Raw genomic sequence first — 19531 nt, 5'->3', positions numbered from 1 at the left:
AAATGTGGAACGTGGTTTTCCACGTCATGAATTTAGTCATGTCTAATGAGTATTGTTTGAAGTCTGGTGAGTACACTTAATTGAGTAACCTTACAATTTTCTCCTACCATATCTGACTTTTCAATTCAGATTAAATTATATTTTTAGCATTTCTCTGGTTATCTGGTGCACAGAACATAACCCAATCTAATGTAAAATGATTAATTGATACAAAAGAATACAGAACAGAGATACAGGTAAAGATCAGCTTCTAGGAAAGTGCATTTCTGAAGTGAGAGAAATTCTAGTGGAGCTGATGTAGAGTGATTATGAATCTGCCACTGGAAACTTTTTCTTAGTTTCTTTATTTGTACATCATAAATTCTATTACTTCAAAATGTTTTAAAAGGATGGATTTGTGATTATTTATTTCAGTCATCTCCTGTGTTTAAAATTTCTGTATCCAACCTGCAGTCAAATGCTTATGTCCTAATAAGCCAGGAATAAATTTGAAGGTACTTCAAATACTTTTAATTTGAGAGGAAATATGTACTGTAAGATATGAAGTGTTTTTCAACCCAATCCTTTGATAGTCTGATGTGTCATAAGTCTTACAGTGTATTAGCTATAAATATGACATGCAGTTTGACAGCTCTACTTGATTTCAGTTCCATAAATGATTCTGAAGATATAAAGAGAATCCATTTAGACAAGAGCAAGAAACGCCAGACTTGTACTTACCTCCCTTTTGAGAATGTAAATTGTGTTTGTTAATGAACAACTAAAGGAAAATCAGCAGACAACAGGAACCTTTCAACTCTTTTTGACAAAATTTTTAGACCTCATTAGCAAAATCTTTTCCCACTCCATTAGCCACAGGTAAAATCCCAAGCTAAAAGAGCTCGTTGTTCCCTGATGTAAAAGGGAGTTCAGTTCTGGCTGATTTTTATTCTCTTCAGTTTTAGCTGAAACACTGAAGCTCAGAAACATTGACAAGGTCAGTGGTGTGCTTTACCTGGGTACACCTCAGTCATTCAATTGTATGTATATTCTACCAAGACAACTCAAACTGCTTGCAAAATTTCTTAAAACACTTCAGAGGTAGTCAGCCCATGTGGTGAAATATTCTCACTTAAGTGAGAAGTCACTTAAAATGTGATTAAATAAAATAAAATTAAATAAAATAAACATTAAATTAAATAAAAACCAAACACCAGTAGTCTTGGCATCTGTAACAACACAGGCATCTGACATTCAGATGTTGTGCAACAACCAACATCAACACCCAGCCTTAGTGTGGCTCCAGCTGAAGTCAAAGCAAATTGAATGGAAGCGAGATCAGCTAGGGAGTTTATTTTATGTAAAATATAAACATGTTAACAGGAGAAAATACTGTTTTCTTATGTTACAACCTTAATAACCAACATGATTTTTATCTTACAGTTCTGCAGGTGGCGCAGGGTTCAATTACATGTACATGATGATTAAAAAGAGCAGATATTCATCTGTACACATACACTGAGTATTGTACGCTGTACTAGAAATCCAGTATTTGTAGGCGTCCCCAGTTGTGTGCCTCATGATTTTGCTACCTCTTATTCCATTTAAAAAACTAGCACAAAATTTAAGTAGTTTTGTTATGATTGCATTGACAAGGTAGAGAGAGCCTATATATTTACAAACAGATACACGTATTCAAAGCCTCTGAGAAAAACAAACCCTTTTCATATTTCATCCTCTTCTCTTTCTTCTTCCTCCTACCCTACATTCATATTCATAAATACAGGAGTTGGTGGCTTTACTCCTAAAGCATCATGATAATGGAGCTTGTGTTAGGTCTTTTTTAATGAAAGCCACTGAGACTAGAAAATTGTCTCCATGGAAAGCACTGGCACCTGTAACAGGGCTGCCCTGATGCTGCTCTTGCTGTTAGAATGAGAGTTGAGAGAGGACTAGGAAACAATTTATTTTATGGCCAGAGTCTGGTGTGGGACATTTCAAACATGAACACCACTGCAAATACAAAGCTGAGGTTTAAGCTCAGCCTCTTCAAGGAATGTATATCTATTAATGAGATTTTGGGAAGTGGAGACAGAGGGGCTGCAAATACTCATTAATTAATTACAGCAGCAAGCAACGTGAACTGCAAGATGTCTTCATGAAGGACTTAGTCCTGCCACTTTGGAACCCTTTGAGAAGGGTCAGGATTACCTAGAAGATGGAGGTTAGGAAGCTGCATGACAGTCCAGCTTCTTCTATTGGCCCACTGAGCTATCACAGAAAAGTTACTTACTCTTTCATATTCTTACATACAGTGAAGTTGCCACCTGCAACAGCCTTCATCAGAAGCATTAGGCTGGTAAATTGACTGCTGTGAATGGCACACGCAAGCTAATCTATTTTACATAGTACAATAGTCCCAGTCTTGATAACCAAATGAAACAGAATTTATTAAAGAGTCATAGCAACTTTGAGACCATGAATAAAGGGAGTTATTTGCAGTTTCATATTAAATCAGACAGGCAAAGCCGGCAAGCAAACCCCCTAGAGGGTTAAGAATCATTAGAATGTAAAATGGTGTGGGTTTAACCAGATGGTCCCATCAGGTGGGCACATACCTCCTGATAGGTGTTATTTGACCCTGTATGCAAAAGAATTGTGTTATCTGAATAAATCTTGTAGACAGGTTCAAGCAATCTCTTTGAAGTAATGCATATTAACTGGATAGAAATTAAATAGGTGTCTATCAAGGCTTGCCAAGGGCTATTTACATAGTAAGGGCCATGTTAAATGGAGAAGAAACACCTAAGTATCAGAACAGATGCAACAGGAAAATATTCTGGTCTTTTCATTGATCAAAGAATACAATATATAAAGCACTAGGAATAACCCTCGTATTAACAACACAGAAAGTCAGTGACTTTCTGATATGGACACCACAGATGCTGTCCTCTAAAAAACATCATTTTTCACAAGCACTTATCTCTTTGCTTTATATTTGCCCAAGTGAAGAGAAAGAAAGATGCAAAAATTTTCTCTCCTTGCCAGTGCACGCACAGTAGCCAAGAATGATTGTGGCTCATCAGATTATTCACAGTTGAGACTGAACAGAGCTCTGATAAAATACCAGAGAGAGCAATACCTGTATTATCAGCTGATTGACAGCCGATTCTGTGTCTGGTAAAAGAGAATTCTCCTGTAAGAATTGGAACTTTTTAAAATTCTAGTCATTGTTAATTGTGTCACAGATGGAAGTATTAGAGTCATCCTCAGATGGGTTAGCCAGCAGAGAACACAAGAGGCTGTGAAATGTGCAGAGAGTGCAGCTCGTCAGGTACACACTGATGTGTATAGCAGACACACAGTGAGTGCTCTGTCCTTTTTATACATAAATAAATATGTATGAAAATGCTTGGGCCTTCCAATTTTACAACCCAGCTAGAACTACAAGCCTAAAAATGGAAATTGAGTTGTAACTAAAGATATTGGATCACAAGCAAACAGCTGCAAAAGCAGTAAGACAAAATAAAAATATTAAGCTGATTGGAATTTCACGAGTTTGACATTGTTGCTTAAAGTGCTTAGGTTGATTACATTAAAAAAAAACAACACAACAAAACACATAAAAATTAAAGCTAAATGAATAGGATTAACCACATAAGTTATTATACAGAGTAACAGACCAACAAAAGAAAAATAAATTAAAACAAACCTTTCTAAAAGATACTAGCAAAGAACAGATACCCAGCTAAAACTTATTAAAATTTCTAGTATTCATTCAGCTGTAAGACACTGCTCACAACTATCAGCCATGTGCAACAAAAAAGAGATAAAACAGGGAGGGTCTGCTGTTGAGAGGCATCAAATCACTGGCAGCTGCAAGCTGTCAGCCCAGGTGCCAACTACACGATGTTGGAACAGATGAGTGACTGAAATGTAACATGTGAAGATAAAATACAGGTTGTGGTAGCACTTTAGGACCCATGGTGTAAGGTGAATTTCAGTTAATTTTGCTAGGTCTTTAATATTTTTATTAAACTTGATATGAAGGACACTCCTATTGCTTTGTTTTCTTTACTCCAGCTGCTACAGGAACAAGATTTTCATACATAGTCTAGTCCTCTGGGGTAACTAAATTGTTAAAATAGAATCGAGATTTTTGGGACCTAATTTCCAAAAGGTGTTCTGTTTCATTTCCATCACTCCACTCTTCTGCGACCCTCTGCTACGTCCCCAGATCAGAAATTCCATAAAATCCCAACAGCCTCTTCTTGGAAATAGAAAAGCTGAGCTCTGAGCTCATCCTCTAAGATTCATCAGCACTGTGGTGGTGTGGAAACACAACACAAGACAATTTTTTTTTTCTAAGTAGAGAATGTAGTAATAATATTTATAAATGGACAATGCATCTCAGCAACAGCATGGGAAACAATTGGAAAACTTCAGTTTTTGTTAGACTTAATAAACCTGACACCATATAATACAGCCATTTTAGGGAAGCACAGAGTAGTATTAGAGATCTGTGCTAGCATTTTGTTTTCTAGCTGCTACCTGAAAAGCTTTTATGGTCTTATGCATTTTTCCATTCTTTCACAAGGGACCGGAAATCTATGCATAAGCATAAGAGAAAAGGGATTATGCTTTATTTAATCAACTAAAATACTTTACACAATATGATTGTTCCTGTGGGGATCCCAATCCTGCAAAATTTGAGTGAATGTGCCTTATTTGACAAAGGCCTCTGGCTAGACTGGCACTATTCACCCTGCTGTGACAGACAGCTTTTGGACTGAAGTCATTCAGCACATTGGAGACTAAACCAAATCATAGAACTGTGACTGCAACTTTGTTAATCAAAAGAAAATGCTCTCTAGTTTATCTAGTGTTAATATTAAGTGTGCATTCCACAGTGTTTCAGAGCTGATGTCAGACTCCTGATGCTGGATTAGTGCTGTGATCTTTTCATGGGCTAGCATGAATTAAAAATTCTTTTTCATACTTTATGAAACAGTTTATTTATTCTAGTAATTTTACTCTCAATAATTTACTGCAATGATCTGTATGTTTTACAATCTAAAGCTGTCTTGCACTGTAGAAAACCAGATAGTGTTATCCTGTAGTTTAGCATTTAAATATTAATTCAAACTATGAACATTTTAAAAACCAATTTTCACGTAACTCTGTTGAAATAAAGAAAATATTTCCTAAAATAGAACTGATTTTTAAAATATTTTTATGAAAAATTACTTTTCATATAAACATGAGCCCTGAAGATTCAAATCATACCTTAAGAATATCTATTTTGCTGAATCTTTTAAGACTAAAGAATGCTGTAAGAATGTTCAGTAGTAAACTGCAAAATACAGATCTTTGGACCAGCACTGATTAATGCTGATCTAGAAAGTGATTTCATTCACAGTGGAGAAACCTCATCCATTTTTAAAAGGCCAGTATTTTTATATTTTGTTACAGAAATTCTGAATATTTATAAATAAATCAATTAAAGAGGCATTTGCAGGTTTAGCTTTTCAGTGGAAAAGCTCCTGGGTCTCAGTGGGAGTTGAAGTCTGCTGTAAGATGTCTGTCTTCCGTATTAGAGACAGAACATTTCATTCTAACATCAATAAAAGAATGAGAACTGCATCCTAATTATGCTTGTCTTGAGCTGCATACCAGCCTTCATTCATGTGAGTGATCTCTGTAGACATTACTGTCATTCACTCAAATCCTCTAAGGTTACATTCCACGTCTGTTTTCTTGCATCAGTACAATATCATGATAAACCACAAATAATTTCAGCTGAAAAGTCTGCTCCTGTTTCTCTTTCAGTGTAAAGTGCTACATTGCCTTAGTTTACAAAATGGCCATTGATAAATCCAACTGAACTTCAGATGGTGTTACAGGAAAAGCTACTTCATTTTCACCAATATTTCACAAAAGGTATTTCATGTTCACAGTAGAGTACAACAAAAAACATTATCTTTTCTACAGAAGACTAAAATGTGAGATGTAGCTGCGTTTCAAAAGCCATTTCTTGAAATGGAGTGTTGGCCATAAAGTGTCAGGCAGGCTTCTTAAAGAAAAGAAAAAAAGCAACATTGTCTGATAAATACATGAGTGAATAAAATGTAACAGGTAGAAATATATTTTGTGAGATAAGAATATTTCCTAATAAATACCAGAACCAACCATCCGTCCTCATAAAGACAAGAAGAGTGTTTTTGCTGTTGATGTCATTGGAATAGGGCTTTGGATACAGAAGTTCAAGAATTGTATAACAAAGTGAATATGACAAACTGGAAAAGGTATTCACCCAGCATTACAACTGACTCAAGCCACCGTCAATCCCTTCTCAAACCCTATTGATACTTTCTTCTACATTTATTATTTGCCAAATTCAGGTATTCAGGTGAATTCAGAAATTTTATTAGCCAGTGCATGACAAGTGGCAGCCAAATTCACCCAGGAAAATCACAAACTAAGCCTTTTGCACTAATTTTGAAATCAAGCACTCCAGATCTCTATTTGTTCCTGTGGTGACAAAACTCTGTCAAATATGACAAAATGGTAAGGATGGTATACACATGATAGCATGACACTAGTGGTTGCTATGTATTATGTTTCTCAGAAATAGACTCTGTCTTGAGAAATAAAAATGGGACCTACAGATATTTAGAAAATTTCAGGATCAAGCTGTGTCTTATGTACAAACAATGCTTATTTAAATGGACTGGATCATTTCAGTCCTGATGGATATGTTACATGTGAGCAGTGTTGTAATCAAAGTAAACAAACTATGATATCATTTTAACAAAAGATAAATCTTTATAAAAGCAATTTATCTCTGTATCATATGTGTGATCTTACTGTCTTTTTTCCAGTGCTCTGTAAGTTCTGAAATCTCACCTCATCTTTGCCATCTTATGACAAAGTGACTGAACATACAGAATTACTTAATTCCAGTGTCATTTAAATCCTCCTATGTGAATTTCAGGTCAGTGGTTACACACTGAAAGTTTTGAACAACCAAAATTGAAATGATTTTGGAAGAATATCTTTTCTGCAGCAGAGTATCATGTAAAAAAATCCCCTGAACAACCACAACTCAAACTATCATGAAATTGATTTTTTTTTTCTTAGACTTAAAAGGGGTAAGTATATGTCAGGATGTATTTATAGGAATGCTTTGTAAATCAACACACTCCAGAACCATCTAGAAAGTTTTAAATAATTTTGCCCTAAATGTAATGAACACTTTCATATAAAATACTACTCTAGCTGGATAGGGTTTAACAGTTGACATCCAGATCTTAATATCTGTAAATGTTAGTCCATATAAATTCCACTAAAATCTGACTTCAATTAGCTCTTCAATCAGACTTAAAAACCACAAACCACCCCCCACCCCCCAAACCCAAGTTCTGAATGTGAAAAATGGACGGTTAGAGTCAACACCACATAGACCATTGAATAGGAGACAGTGTATTGTTGTTCCACCATCCGAGATGTGGTCTGTGTAAGAGTCAGTTCAGGGGAGCCAACACCTTCCTTTGGGTGCAGCATCCTTGTGCACAATTATCACAGTTTGCCAAGTCACTCTCTTGACTGATAGAATAAAATGTAGCCAGACTCTGAATTTTTTGAAATATCAGAGGTGAGACCATAGAATTCTTCAATAGCTTGGGCATCTATTTTCTGCAAAATAAACATTTTTTTCAATATGCTGTCAGATAAAACAAGTACCAAACACAGATTAAATGACTGTATGAACAAAAGGATATTCAACTATTTGTTTAGAGGTAGCAATTAGCAAATTCTGTTTGCAATTTAAGCAGTGGAAAGGTAAAGATTAGGGGCTGAGCCTTCCTGATCTCAAAGTCATAGGCATATTTCTGTCACTGAACCTAACTGAATTAGGCTTTTTCCAATAACAGAGAGACTCCTTGGAATGCAGTAATGAACACTGTTAAAACACAGAAATGTGACAATGTGATCCCATCTTTCTCAAGTTTTCAGAAACCTTCTTCAAGACTTGCCCCATCCAGCACCCCAGTGCATATTTCCTTACCTCTTGGGGAATCAGACTAGAAACCTCAGTTTTGCCAATGTGCCACAATGACATAAAGGGTTTGCACAAGATTGAATTTCAAAATGCTTAGACATTCTGAATCTGCAACAGCTATGGGACAGATTCTACTCTAATCTACATTCAGGAAATCCCAGATCAACAAAACAATTCAGACTGTCTTGTAACTTCCCTATTCAAAACTGAAAATTCTACAGCAATGCCAGTTTTACCTAGTCCAATTTTACCAAGTGATAAGGTTTTAATGAATAAAATTGATTTTATTAGATATAGAAAACATTCAAAATTAAACTCTTAAAGTCTGGTATTAAAAACATTTGATGTTGCTATGAAATAAAAGGCTCTCTGATACTGACAGAGCACAAACTACAGGATTAATAATTTTGTTTACAAGCTTCATAACAGAGTTGAAATAACCATTACAACCAAACTGTGGTTTTGCAGACTGGTAATCTCTACCCAAGTTCTGTATCAGAATTTTAACCCCAAGTAAGGAAGTAAAAATGAATACAAAAGTTGTGCTCGTGACTTTAAGCATACTGACCTCTACAATGTCATCATCAAACAAGAGCCAAAATCCGTGACTTTTCACAATAGTAATGTAATGCCCCCGATTCGGTCCACTAAAAGAAAAACAAACCCCCAAAATATTAGAATATACTACTGAGTTCATTTTGATAAGTCACATTTCTTTAGGAATGATGAATTATAACTAAATGTTATGAAAAACATGGCAAATCCACCTGTAGTGGTACACTAGACATTTAGTTTTTTTACCTTTTTATTTTAACTTGTTGCAAAACTGATCAACTGAAAGCAAAGGGTGTTGTTTTCATATGTGCCAGGACCATTTAGTGAATTACCCTACAGAGCACTTAACAAGTTGCTCATGGTAGGCATCAAATATTTTTAAAACTTTAAGAACTAAGTATAGGGGGGGAAAACTGACCAAGGTGATCTGTTGTGGGGCCTACATGGCAGCCTTTGACCCTCATAGAGTCCTGGCTCTCAACTTCTTTAAGGGGTCTTATGAGGAAGGAGGCAGTTTCATCAATTTAAACCAAACTTGTGACTTTTGGAGACCTGAGACATCATTTCTTACACAAGTTCTGATTTACTATGAGGGAGGTTGGCTAAATAGTTCAGCCTAAGACACATGCAAGCCTGTGCAGCAGCAGGCTTTAAGCCTTGCCTCCCATTCTCCAACTTGTAAGGTGTCCTGGGGTGACCATGATGCCTCTGTATCCCCAATCGTCTGTTCTGTGTGTGCTGTAGGTGGTGTTCTGTGCCTTTAGGAGTGGTTCTGAGGGTGAGCAGGGGAGAAGACACTCGCAGTTTGTTTTTGAAAAATGTTCACTCCCCACATTCCTTTTTTTTTTTCCTTCCTTGGGACGGTGTGTTTGTCGGATACTCGGGAGAGGGTTTTTTTTTTCTTTTTAGTTAGTTTAGCTAGCTGAGGCAAAGAAGCTTCCTGGACTGTTTTTCTCTCTTTTTCTTGGGACTGTTTAAGTCTGCTCTGTACTGAAAACTCAGAGAAGTCTCTGAAATCCAGCATCCATGGCCCACCAGGGCCTGGACCTCAGCATTTTCCAGCACCAGAAAGACTGAGGCTAACTTCTGGCAAGAGCCTCCTCAATTTGCCATCCATCTTCAGAGCAGTGAGAGGTTTTGTTGTTTAATTTTTTCCATTCCTCATGCCCGTGGGCATTTTGTTTGTTAAATAAATAGTTTTTTCCACTTTTCTCTGAGGAAATTCTTTTTTTCCTGGACCAGCTGGGGATGGGGCCGTTTGGGTTTGCTCCCCAGAGGAACCCCATTCAGAGGTTTCCTCCAAAATTTGACCTAAACCAGGACATAAGGGCTAGCCCTGCCCTTGGCAAACATCTGGGAACAGCTTGTGATACACAGGAGAGCACATTGACTGTAGGCAAATCCGTGGACAGCTGGGACAAGGAATTCTGCTAACCTGTATATTCTAGAACATGTGATTTTATTGCAAGGGTCGTGGGTAAAAGGGCCTTGCCTTCAGCCACCAGCCTGGGCTGGAGGGGAGTCCCAAAGAGAGAGGGAGAGAGAACAGCAGAGTGAGAGCTGAGAGAGAAGGGAGAGAGAGAGCAAAGGGCAGGGGGAGAGAGCAGGAGAGAGCAAGAGTAGGGGGAAGAGGAAGGGTGAGAGTTAAGAGGAGAGGTAAGAGGGTGAGGTTCTTGTTACAATACATTATATCTCCTTTTGTGATGAATATTCTAATTTACAGTGACCAACCAACACAAGACAGAAAATCCTAGAGAATCTACATACAGCCTGTAAGAACTACTACATTACCATACTGTGTTTTATTTTAAACTCTAAAAACTACTCTTTAGACTTCTGTTTTGCTACATTGACCTTTGGATCCCTTAGCCAGCAGAAAGGTATTGTTCAATCAAAAGGGATTCTCCTTCAGCTGGCTAGACCATTGTTTTCAGGTTATATAGTAACTAAGACTCAGTATCCTACAACTCAAAGTAAGCTTTCATTTCTATCCCGATTACAGGTTTCATATTTTCAGAATCTTTTGCTAAGCAATCATATTTATAAGGTTTCCCTGGTTCATCTTCCCCAACAATTACCTGCCACAGTGAACGACCACAGCCACCAAGTCGTACATCCGATCGAGGTTGACGGCGTCGCCGGACGTGTTGAAGAGACGTAACTCCAGAGGGAACACCACCCGGTAGGACAGCTTGGTGTACCTGTGCAACTGCTCCATGTACTTGAATCTCTTGAGGTGTAAGGCAAGGATCATTGGCAGTTTTTTTACTCTCATCCTGTGAAACCGTCAGAGACACGTATGATAAACACCTGCCCCGTTCAAAGCCGTTCTCTCTTCCCTTAATAAGTAAATGTCTGCATCATGAAAACATTTTCTAAGCAACAATAGTCAACTAAATGTAGCTTCTAGACTAAGACATGTGCCTTTAAATCTGTCTGCAGGTTCTCTGGTCCACACAGAGAATGCATTTGGGATGTAAATACCCAAACAAAATAAATATCTAGGAGTAAGTTTGCCAGAGCCCAGGAGAGGCATGGTGAAATAGTGAAACAGCCTACTTTTAGCTTACCTCTTCTGTGCCTCTTGTTTGCTGCAGCAAGTTTCACAGTAGTATTTCTGTTCACTGCATAGTGTCTCTGTGTTACTGAAGTCTCTGTAAATAAATACAATAATCAGTTTTTAAGGATTTTAATATATTTGCCCAAGCTGGGCTGATGAACTGGAACCCAAAAGACACACAAGATGAAATCTTCACCCCTTCCAGTTTTCTAAAGCATCTGAATTGGCTGTATTGGGGTTTGCAAATGGAATTAGGGTATTTAATGCTATGACAAGTTGTATCAGCAGCTGTGGCCCTCTATATGATACAAATGAAAGGTCAAGGATGGGACCTTTATCTGGTCTCTCACATAGGGAGGCTGCCCAGATTTGGGTATAATCACTGAATACATTCTGTTTCTTTTTAAATTATTTGCAGAATGAAGCAACTTTAGGTGCACTTCTGCCATCCCCAAATATCTCACATTTGATGATGTTCTTCCATAAGAGAAGTTTGAATTCTCTTACAAAAAAGAAATAAATTGAAATTAGTTTCCTGCATCCTCAAACCTTTGAACATTCACTGAGAAGTTTTTAGATAATACTTTTTAATTTTCTAAAAAAGGAAAGAGGCAGCTGGTATAGAAAATTTTGTAAATCCTGATCAAGGAAATACACTTGGGAGATATTTCTGGAGCTGGAGCTTTTGACATGACAAAGGCAGTGGAAGTCTGGTTTGATAGCATCTCTCAGTTCACAGAAAAGATCTGCTGGAAGTCACTGTGCTGATACACTTTGTATTTTTACATTATACAGCAGAATTTTAGGTACTTAACGCCACTTAACTGTAAAAAAAATTACAATAATTATTTTTGTCACCTCTTGTATTACATTGCAGCTGAGCAGTATAAACACATGGGTTTAAAATGTGAATTCGGGCCATAAATAAATATATCAGAATTCCAGAACTGTCTTATTGAGTGCCCCTACCTTCTGAACTCCAGGCAAATTCAGACCCAAATAAATTCCCTTCTACCACTGCAATTCACATTCATGAAGACTGAATCCACACTGTCTGCAACTGCAGCCTGCTCTCACAGAAGGCAGCACCAGAATTGTCTTACAGGGCAAAGGAAGGATTCTGGATGATTATTTCTTCCTGACATCATCACTACAGGGGTAGATGGGAGAGATGAAGACTGCATAGTTTGCTAGGGCATAGATATTAGAAGTTAATTACATAACTTCATAAAAGTTTAAGATTGACAGAGCATTACAAAGAAGTATACTACATATGACTGCATAATATTTTTAATAACTGAGAATACTTTTACTGACTTATTTTCTTTATAAGGTCTTAACACTGAGGAAAAAGTGCTGAAATTCAGGAAAAAAATACAACCTCTGAAAGATAAGTTACAGCTAAACTTTGATCATTAGTTTAATTTTTTTATCTAGGAGAACATAAAGCATTATCACTGGGAAGGATTTGCTTCAGTGGTAAACACTGATCTCAATCCCTGATTTCATGTTTGAATTTAAACACAAAATTAACTGAATTCAGCCAATTCCTCTGAAAAACACAGTAACGTTTCAGGGCATCATAAGTGAAGAATTAAAACTTTAGAAAATATTAAAGACCAGTTATATGTGCAGGGAACATAAGACTCAGTAGAATGTGCCTGTGAAAGTTTCAGGTTGGCTGTTAGAGAAAGAGTCTGATGTTTATTTTCAAAGCCTACAGTCTCAACTTAAAAAAAGCAAACAAACCTGGAGAATTTATTAGTTTTCTTCCCATCTCAAAGTGAAGCAATGAAATAATGTTTTTCTAACATGAAAAAACATGTGCAGATGGTAGAAATTTGATAGATATTGGTTTGTTTTCTGCCAAGTCTCCCGTGAAAATTAATTAAACTCAGAGCTTCTGAATTCCTTTTAAAATGTACTAGTTATTCTGATGCTATTAATAGCTATTATTAGCCTTATTTATTATTAATAGTAATATTTATTTATTAGTAGCATTATGGTATCTATTATTAGTAGTATTAGAAAAAAACGTTTCACTGAAAAAATGGTTAGGCATTGAAATAATCTCAACTTCAGCAGCTCTTTCAGCAATTGAGAATTTTCAGCATGGCATTTCTAACAGATATTGAGCAGTTGAAAACAGTAGATCACTGACTGGAGTTCACAAAGTCTGCAAGTGCAAGAGCCACAGCCTCTCAGAACTCTCCCCTAGACCTGCAAAGCTAGTGTCAAGGTATGTCTAACTCTCTCCTATTCCATTAATAGGCAATCTGATTTCTACTTATATGTTATTTTAGCAAGAAAAAGAAATTTTTAAATACACCTGCTCAAGATATACTAATTTATCATTGACCTTGTGCTTCTAGAGCATCTCTGCTACAGTGTGAAAGATGTTTGTATGCATAAATAATATTAATATTTTATTTTAAGAGATGAGAGAATTATTAGTGTAATATAAATTATTTCACAAGTCAGGATTGAACTGACTGGTAAAATTTTCAAGTGCAAGCGAAAATAAAAACGATGGATATATACTATCTTTGTTATTGGACTTTTATTGCTTCAGGCCCAACTGTCTATCCCATTTAGACTATGCCAGTGGCTTGTATTCTTTCTGTTCTCTGGACATCTTGTGCACACAAGGACCATCTGTAGTGGTAAAGAGATTCATTATACTTTAATGTTGTCTTGCACAGCTTTTCTGTATTTTACCTTTTAAATGCAGCAGCCCGTAAAGATATTAAGACACAGCAAAGCAGTTGTTAAAGGAAAGGAAACAGCAAAGATTCCAAAAAGAGTAATAACTTGGATGTTCCTATCGAAAGAAACCACAAAAGCACTTCCATTTTGCATAATAACACATAATACCAGACAGCAATGAGAAGGAATTTATATTCTAACTGAATATATGTTTTCTAAACAGAGGTAGACATGTTGTTAACATAAACCACAAGCAGAATAGATGAGAGGTGATAACTCTCTTCGTGTTCCATCTGTAAAGAGTGGCCTGCACCTCCCACCCCAAGAAAAGAAATATCGGGATTTTGCTTTTCTTTATTTCCAAGAGGAACAGTGGGTAAACTTCAAAATGCGTGTTGGAGTAAAGGCACTACACTGGAATACATAAAAAGACTAAGGGCATCCACTCTTCTCAGGATTGTATAGATCTCTGTTGGAATATTATGCCATGCTCTAGACACCAGCACTTCAAGAAAGATAGAGCTCAAGAGAGAGGTCTAATTGGAGAGAAGTCTGAAGAGTAATGAACATGTGTGGAGATCCAGAGAAGATAGCCTGAGAAGGAGAAGTTGAATGACCTTAGGCTGTTTAAATTTAATGAAAAGTGATTACATTCTTCTTGTATGTAAAAAGCTACTGTTAAGAGGAGTGGGGGTAACCCTTGGTTTATGTCTAGACTACATCGGGCAAGTAGAAATACACTTGAAGTGGAACACTAAAGATTCATATTACACAGCAAGAAAAACTCACTAGCAGTTAAGAACAGGAAGGACTGGGATGAACAATTAAGATAATACTGCCAAAAAGATCTTCCGGAACAGGTTGGCCAAGCATCCTCTCTGACATGAAGGTAGGGGCTAACCTCTTTGGAGTAATTTTTAACTCCACCATTCACTGTTGGTTGCAGTTGTGCAAATGCAGTTCTTCCACATCTTAAGCTACAGCCATTGACTGTTCAGTAGAAGAAATTGGTGTTTTTACTGAAATACTTACTCTGCCTGTACAAAAAATGTCCATTCTCAACAAAACATTTCCAAGAATATAAAAGATCAAGAATGTAAATAAAAAACTGGAGAAAGATGAAGGACAGATGGTAACTTCTACACAGCAACAGTTTCTAACGTGCCCACCAGACTCAGCTGTAAGAAAATGTCAGAGCTCAGTCTCCAGTACCACAGAACCAAATAACTCAGATTAGAAATGGCTTCAAATGGCATTGCAGCATCCTTGCAGCTCAGTGGGATTTCAAATTGGCCTTGGACACCATAGGGAAAGGTAAGTAATACTGGCAAGTTCAGGGTAGTGGCTACAGTGAAGAACACAAAAGTGTGCAAACAAAAGCCTCTACTACTGGTTACTATGGAAAGACAAAGAGACTACAGCAGAAAAAAGGGAATACACAGCTTTCCAAAGCATCTATTTAGTTTGCTCACTTATTACAGGGAGGCTAATTAATGCAGCGTGGAGTACTTGAGGGCTAAGGAGTGCTACAGTATCCTACAGGAGACCCAACACAAGCTGAGAAGGAAAAAAAACTTTAAATTATAACAGAAGTTACTTAGTACAATTGTTGCATTCACAGAGAAGTCACTGCTTTCTGATTCAGGAAATAGTTAGTACCTCACATTCTTTCTCTTTCTGTAACTCTCACCTTGGGATGACACACCAGGAAATCCCTCCCAGGCATTCCAGAATAACTAATAAAGGCAATTTCAACCTTGATAGCAATTTTAAAGTTTGAAGGAGTTTGACCAATTGATAATCATTATCTTAAAACAGCAACATATTGGTCTTAAATATAGGTAGTGATTTATTGTATTAATGTCAAAACTCTGGACATTTTAAATTTCTCAGAATAATCACCTATGTAAGGCTGATATTTTTTTTTTTAATGTCTACAGTTTTTAAGGTAAGAATATATTAGGAGCAGAACAGAAATTTAGAATAAAAGACTTCACATAATTTTAGGGTGAGACACAGAATAAGAAATTTTAGGGTGAGACACAGAATAAGAAATGATAATAAAATAGACTTCTGAAGTATTTTGTCCTCCATGGATTCTAGCACTCATTCTGCAAAACACACACTTAACTTTTAGTATGCATATAAATCCTAATCAACAAAGCATTTGTGTAGAAGCTTAAAGATAAGCACATTTAAATCTCTTTGAAGCCAATTATTATTCTGCAGCAATTCTTCCAGACAACGATGCAATCAATTATTTTCCCTGAAGTTGATTTATGTTCCCCTTTCAAATACATACATTGAAAGAGAAAATGATTAAAGCAAAGTACAATAATGTATATTTTGTCATTAGAGGAAACATCCAGTTTAAAGTCTTTTTCTCACTCTCAGGGCGAGTTCAAATCCAAATGTTATTCTACTTTTCTTTTCTATACTTACTAGACCTGAAAAATCTAGCAGTTAGGACTATCGGCCAAAAAGATGCATTCATTTACCTTAGACAGTGTGTAATCGATGTGTTCTGCTCCACATCAACAGAAAGGTCAAGAAAATCTTCATCTTTGCTACTAACCTGTCGCAAAAAACATAGATGTGAAAAAGAGACGCCATCCATCGAAATGCTGTTTATATCTTTAGCAAATGCTAAAGATATTTATTGCTGTAGAAATTACTCTTAAATAAAAATTATTAATTTCAATGCTTTAATTTCTTTTAGTTCAGTGTGGCTAATGTTCAATGTGATATTTATTTATTTATTATTAATGATACAAATTTTGTATAATTTAACTGCTGCCTATTCCAGTTATCCAATCCCACCAACCATGGGCCATTAATGACAGCTGAATGTTCAGTAAAGGTGAGCTATCCTCCCCTATATTATCTGGGATTGGTGCATTAAATATGTTTCCTCGTTATGTAACACAGTCTACTTTCTTTTTTAATCAGAAATTTGTTTACCCTTTGTATAACATATTACAATATACATTCACATTTTATTCTTACATAATTATTTCCATTATTAAGCATGCAATGAAGATAATTTCCAAATATGTTTCTCTCACAAAAGTCATACTTAACCATGTTATCCTTTCTCTCTAGTGAGTATTGAAAAGGGTGGGTTTATACTTCTGGTTGACATGGCTACATTTCCCCATTGGATATTGTTCCTGGTCAATATTTTGATTAAAAAAATTAAAACATTAAAGGTAAAAATGGCTCAGTGATAATATTTTGCAAAATAATTTTGGTATTGCCAATTTTTTTTTTTTTTAGACAGAGCAAGAGGAGAAAAATTATAAGGAAGAGATTTTATTTAAAAAAATTAAGTCCAAATATTTTTAGAATGACAGATCCTTATTTTTGCATTGAAAATTATTTTTCACCAAGAGTGTTTAATCTCAGAGGTGAACTAATATTAACAAAAAACCATCCAAATGGCTAATTCTTGTAATACGTCAGCTGAGTCAAAAGACTGCAGAATTACTTACTGCATATGAATTCAGTTGTATTCATAACAATTTTTTATAAAATGTTGCATAAACACTCTATATTTTACCTCCTATTGCTGCATTTCCTTAGAACAACTAAATGAAATGGGAGAATAGTGAAGTCCAAATCAAGAACTTCTGTGAGGGGATGAATTCATTGTTCTAATAGAAGCCCCTCATGCTCAGATTTTTGCAATTCTGTGCATTTGATAATTATGTACCACCTTGAGCTCATATTCGAGTTATGTCAGGGATCCTATGAGCTTGGTGAATGCAGCCCATGTCAGACCTAAATGCAGAGAAACACCTTTGGCTGGATTAATTTTGATATTATCAAAGATGTACAGAGGCATAATGCACATCCAACTGAAATAAGCAGCAGTTCTTCAAACAAAAATCCTCCCTAAGACATGATTTGACCCAGAGAGGACAGGAAACCACAAAACTGGCAGCAATTGACTGCAGCATAAATATACAGCTAAAATTTGAAAGATAAAGCAACAAAGCTTCAGAGAACATTGTGTCTCTACAGCTGGAACTAGAGTTCTGTCAGACACACTGAACATCATGAGAACTTAAACACTTGAAAAAGTCCTTGGCGAGTATCACGCTACATCTGAATGCCTCAAAGAATTCTGTTATTGATTTCTGCACACCAAATATTCGGTGGAAGGGAAGATGAGCTACTTAGAGCAAGAATGACTAAAGGAAGCTGGAAAACCAGGTTCAAACCGCAGAATTTGTGATAATAAGAACTGCTGAAATCTGAATGATTCTTCATGTACTACTTATCAGTATTTTAGCAAAGAAATAACTTTTAATCCTTTTACTATTTTTCTAAGATTTCAAGTGTCACTAATCCAAGAAAACCAATCTGGAAATTTATCCTGAGGAGTATACAGTATTTCTATATTCAGAGGAAGCTACAGACAAGCTACATTTTCCATAAAGCTTCATCCCTTTGAATTACAAGCAGGGAATTGTACAGTTGTGCTGTTAACCAAGGACACATCCTCACTTCACCACAGTTTCTCTAAGTAAACACGAGATATTGATTTAGAATTAGGCCACAACTATTTAGAGAAGATTGTGAGTTAAAAAATATTTCTAACCTTTCACCTATTTTAACTTGCTATTACCCAAGATTTTATAACTGAAATATATAACTGAAATAAATTAATTATTTAATATTAATTTTCAGTATCTCTCTCATGTGTTCACTTGTACAAGCTTGTTCCAAACTTGCTTCAATATCTTTTTTCATGTTGACTATTATTGTGTCTCTTCTCCTCACCATCCTCCTCTGACCAAGTCCCTGGAAAAGCCATATATATTCTCTTGGAATACAGAGCTATTCTTTATGATTAGAAATATCAGACTGTGTTCTTTTACACATCTGGTAGGACCTGGGTAGAGTTTCTCTCACCAAACTTCAGTTGTCTAAACCTCAGCTTGCCACCTGAAGATACCTTTTCTGGGCACCTTCTCCCATCTTAATGCAGCTAATGTAAAGTTGTGTTTTCTTTGTGGAAGCCCAGAGTAGCATCACTGATCTGAGTAAAAGTACATCATTCTTAGGCCAGGTCAGTTTGTTGGCCCAGTTCTCAGCATTGTTGCACCAACAATTGCAACAGCTTAGTAACACCATGGGGATAGGATGAGCTGTATGGAACAAAACACTGGATACTGCTAAAAACTTTGTTCCATGAAACAGCCTAGAGACAGAGGGAGAGAGTTTCCTGCACAATCTCCATCACCTGCAGTTGAGAAAACGAGTTCATCCTTGATGCCTTTCAACTTTGCTTTACCAAGCAAAGGTTAGGTGATGTTAATTCCAACCTTTGTGGAAGATTAGTGTCACTGTTCCCCCCAAACAAGATTTTTTTTTTCCTATCTGTGTTACTCTTTCATGCAACCTCACAGGAATAATTTTAAAAAAATATTTCTTCTCTCTTTCAATGGGAACATGTGTTTGAAAAAGACAATAATCATCAGGAGACTTGCAAACAGGTTTCCCAACTAAAATTAAGTTTTACTTATAGCTCAAACATAAGAGATTTCTAACTGACATCATCCTCTAGAAAATATTAGGGAGATAAAAGAAAACAGTTTGTTAATAATGAACTCTCTGTATACCTGTTAGACTCTTAAGATGGAATTAACACAATTTCATCTTAA

At 36.3% G+C, this 19531-nt stretch overlaps 1 protein-coding gene across 2 annotated transcripts in view; it reads right to left on the bottom strand.

Annotated features, from left to right (window-relative positions):
* Positions 1 to 1312: 1312 nt before the first annotated feature.
* USP46 (ubiquitin specific peptidase 46) overlaps positions 1313 to 19531 on the bottom strand; it is a 35659-nt gene continuing 17440 nt past the window's right edge. For both annotated transcript variants that reach the window (XM_066316992.1, XM_066316994.1), the window contains exons 5-9: positions 16361 to 16437; positions 11167 to 11250; positions 10675 to 10872; positions 8610 to 8688; positions 1313 to 7674 (exon numbers count right to left, since the gene is read on the bottom strand). In XM_066316992.1, coding sequence (XP_066173089.1) covers positions 7573 to 7674; positions 8610 to 8688; positions 10675 to 10872; positions 11167 to 11250; positions 16361 to 16437 — 540 coding nt within the window. In that variant the 3' untranslated portion in view covers positions 1313 to 7572. The remainder of the gene's footprint in view (positions 7675 to 8609; positions 8689 to 10674; positions 10873 to 11166; positions 11251 to 16360; positions 16438 to 19531) is intronic.

This window comes from Sylvia atricapilla, chromosome 4 (genome assembly GCF_009819655.1).
Source record: "Sylvia atricapilla isolate bSylAtr1 chromosome 4, bSylAtr1.pri, whole genome shotgun sequence".
Taxonomy (NCBI): domain Eukaryota; kingdom Metazoa; phylum Chordata; class Aves; order Passeriformes; family Sylviidae; genus Sylvia; species Sylvia atricapilla.
This window is presented reverse-complemented; position numbering and strand designations above follow the sequence as displayed.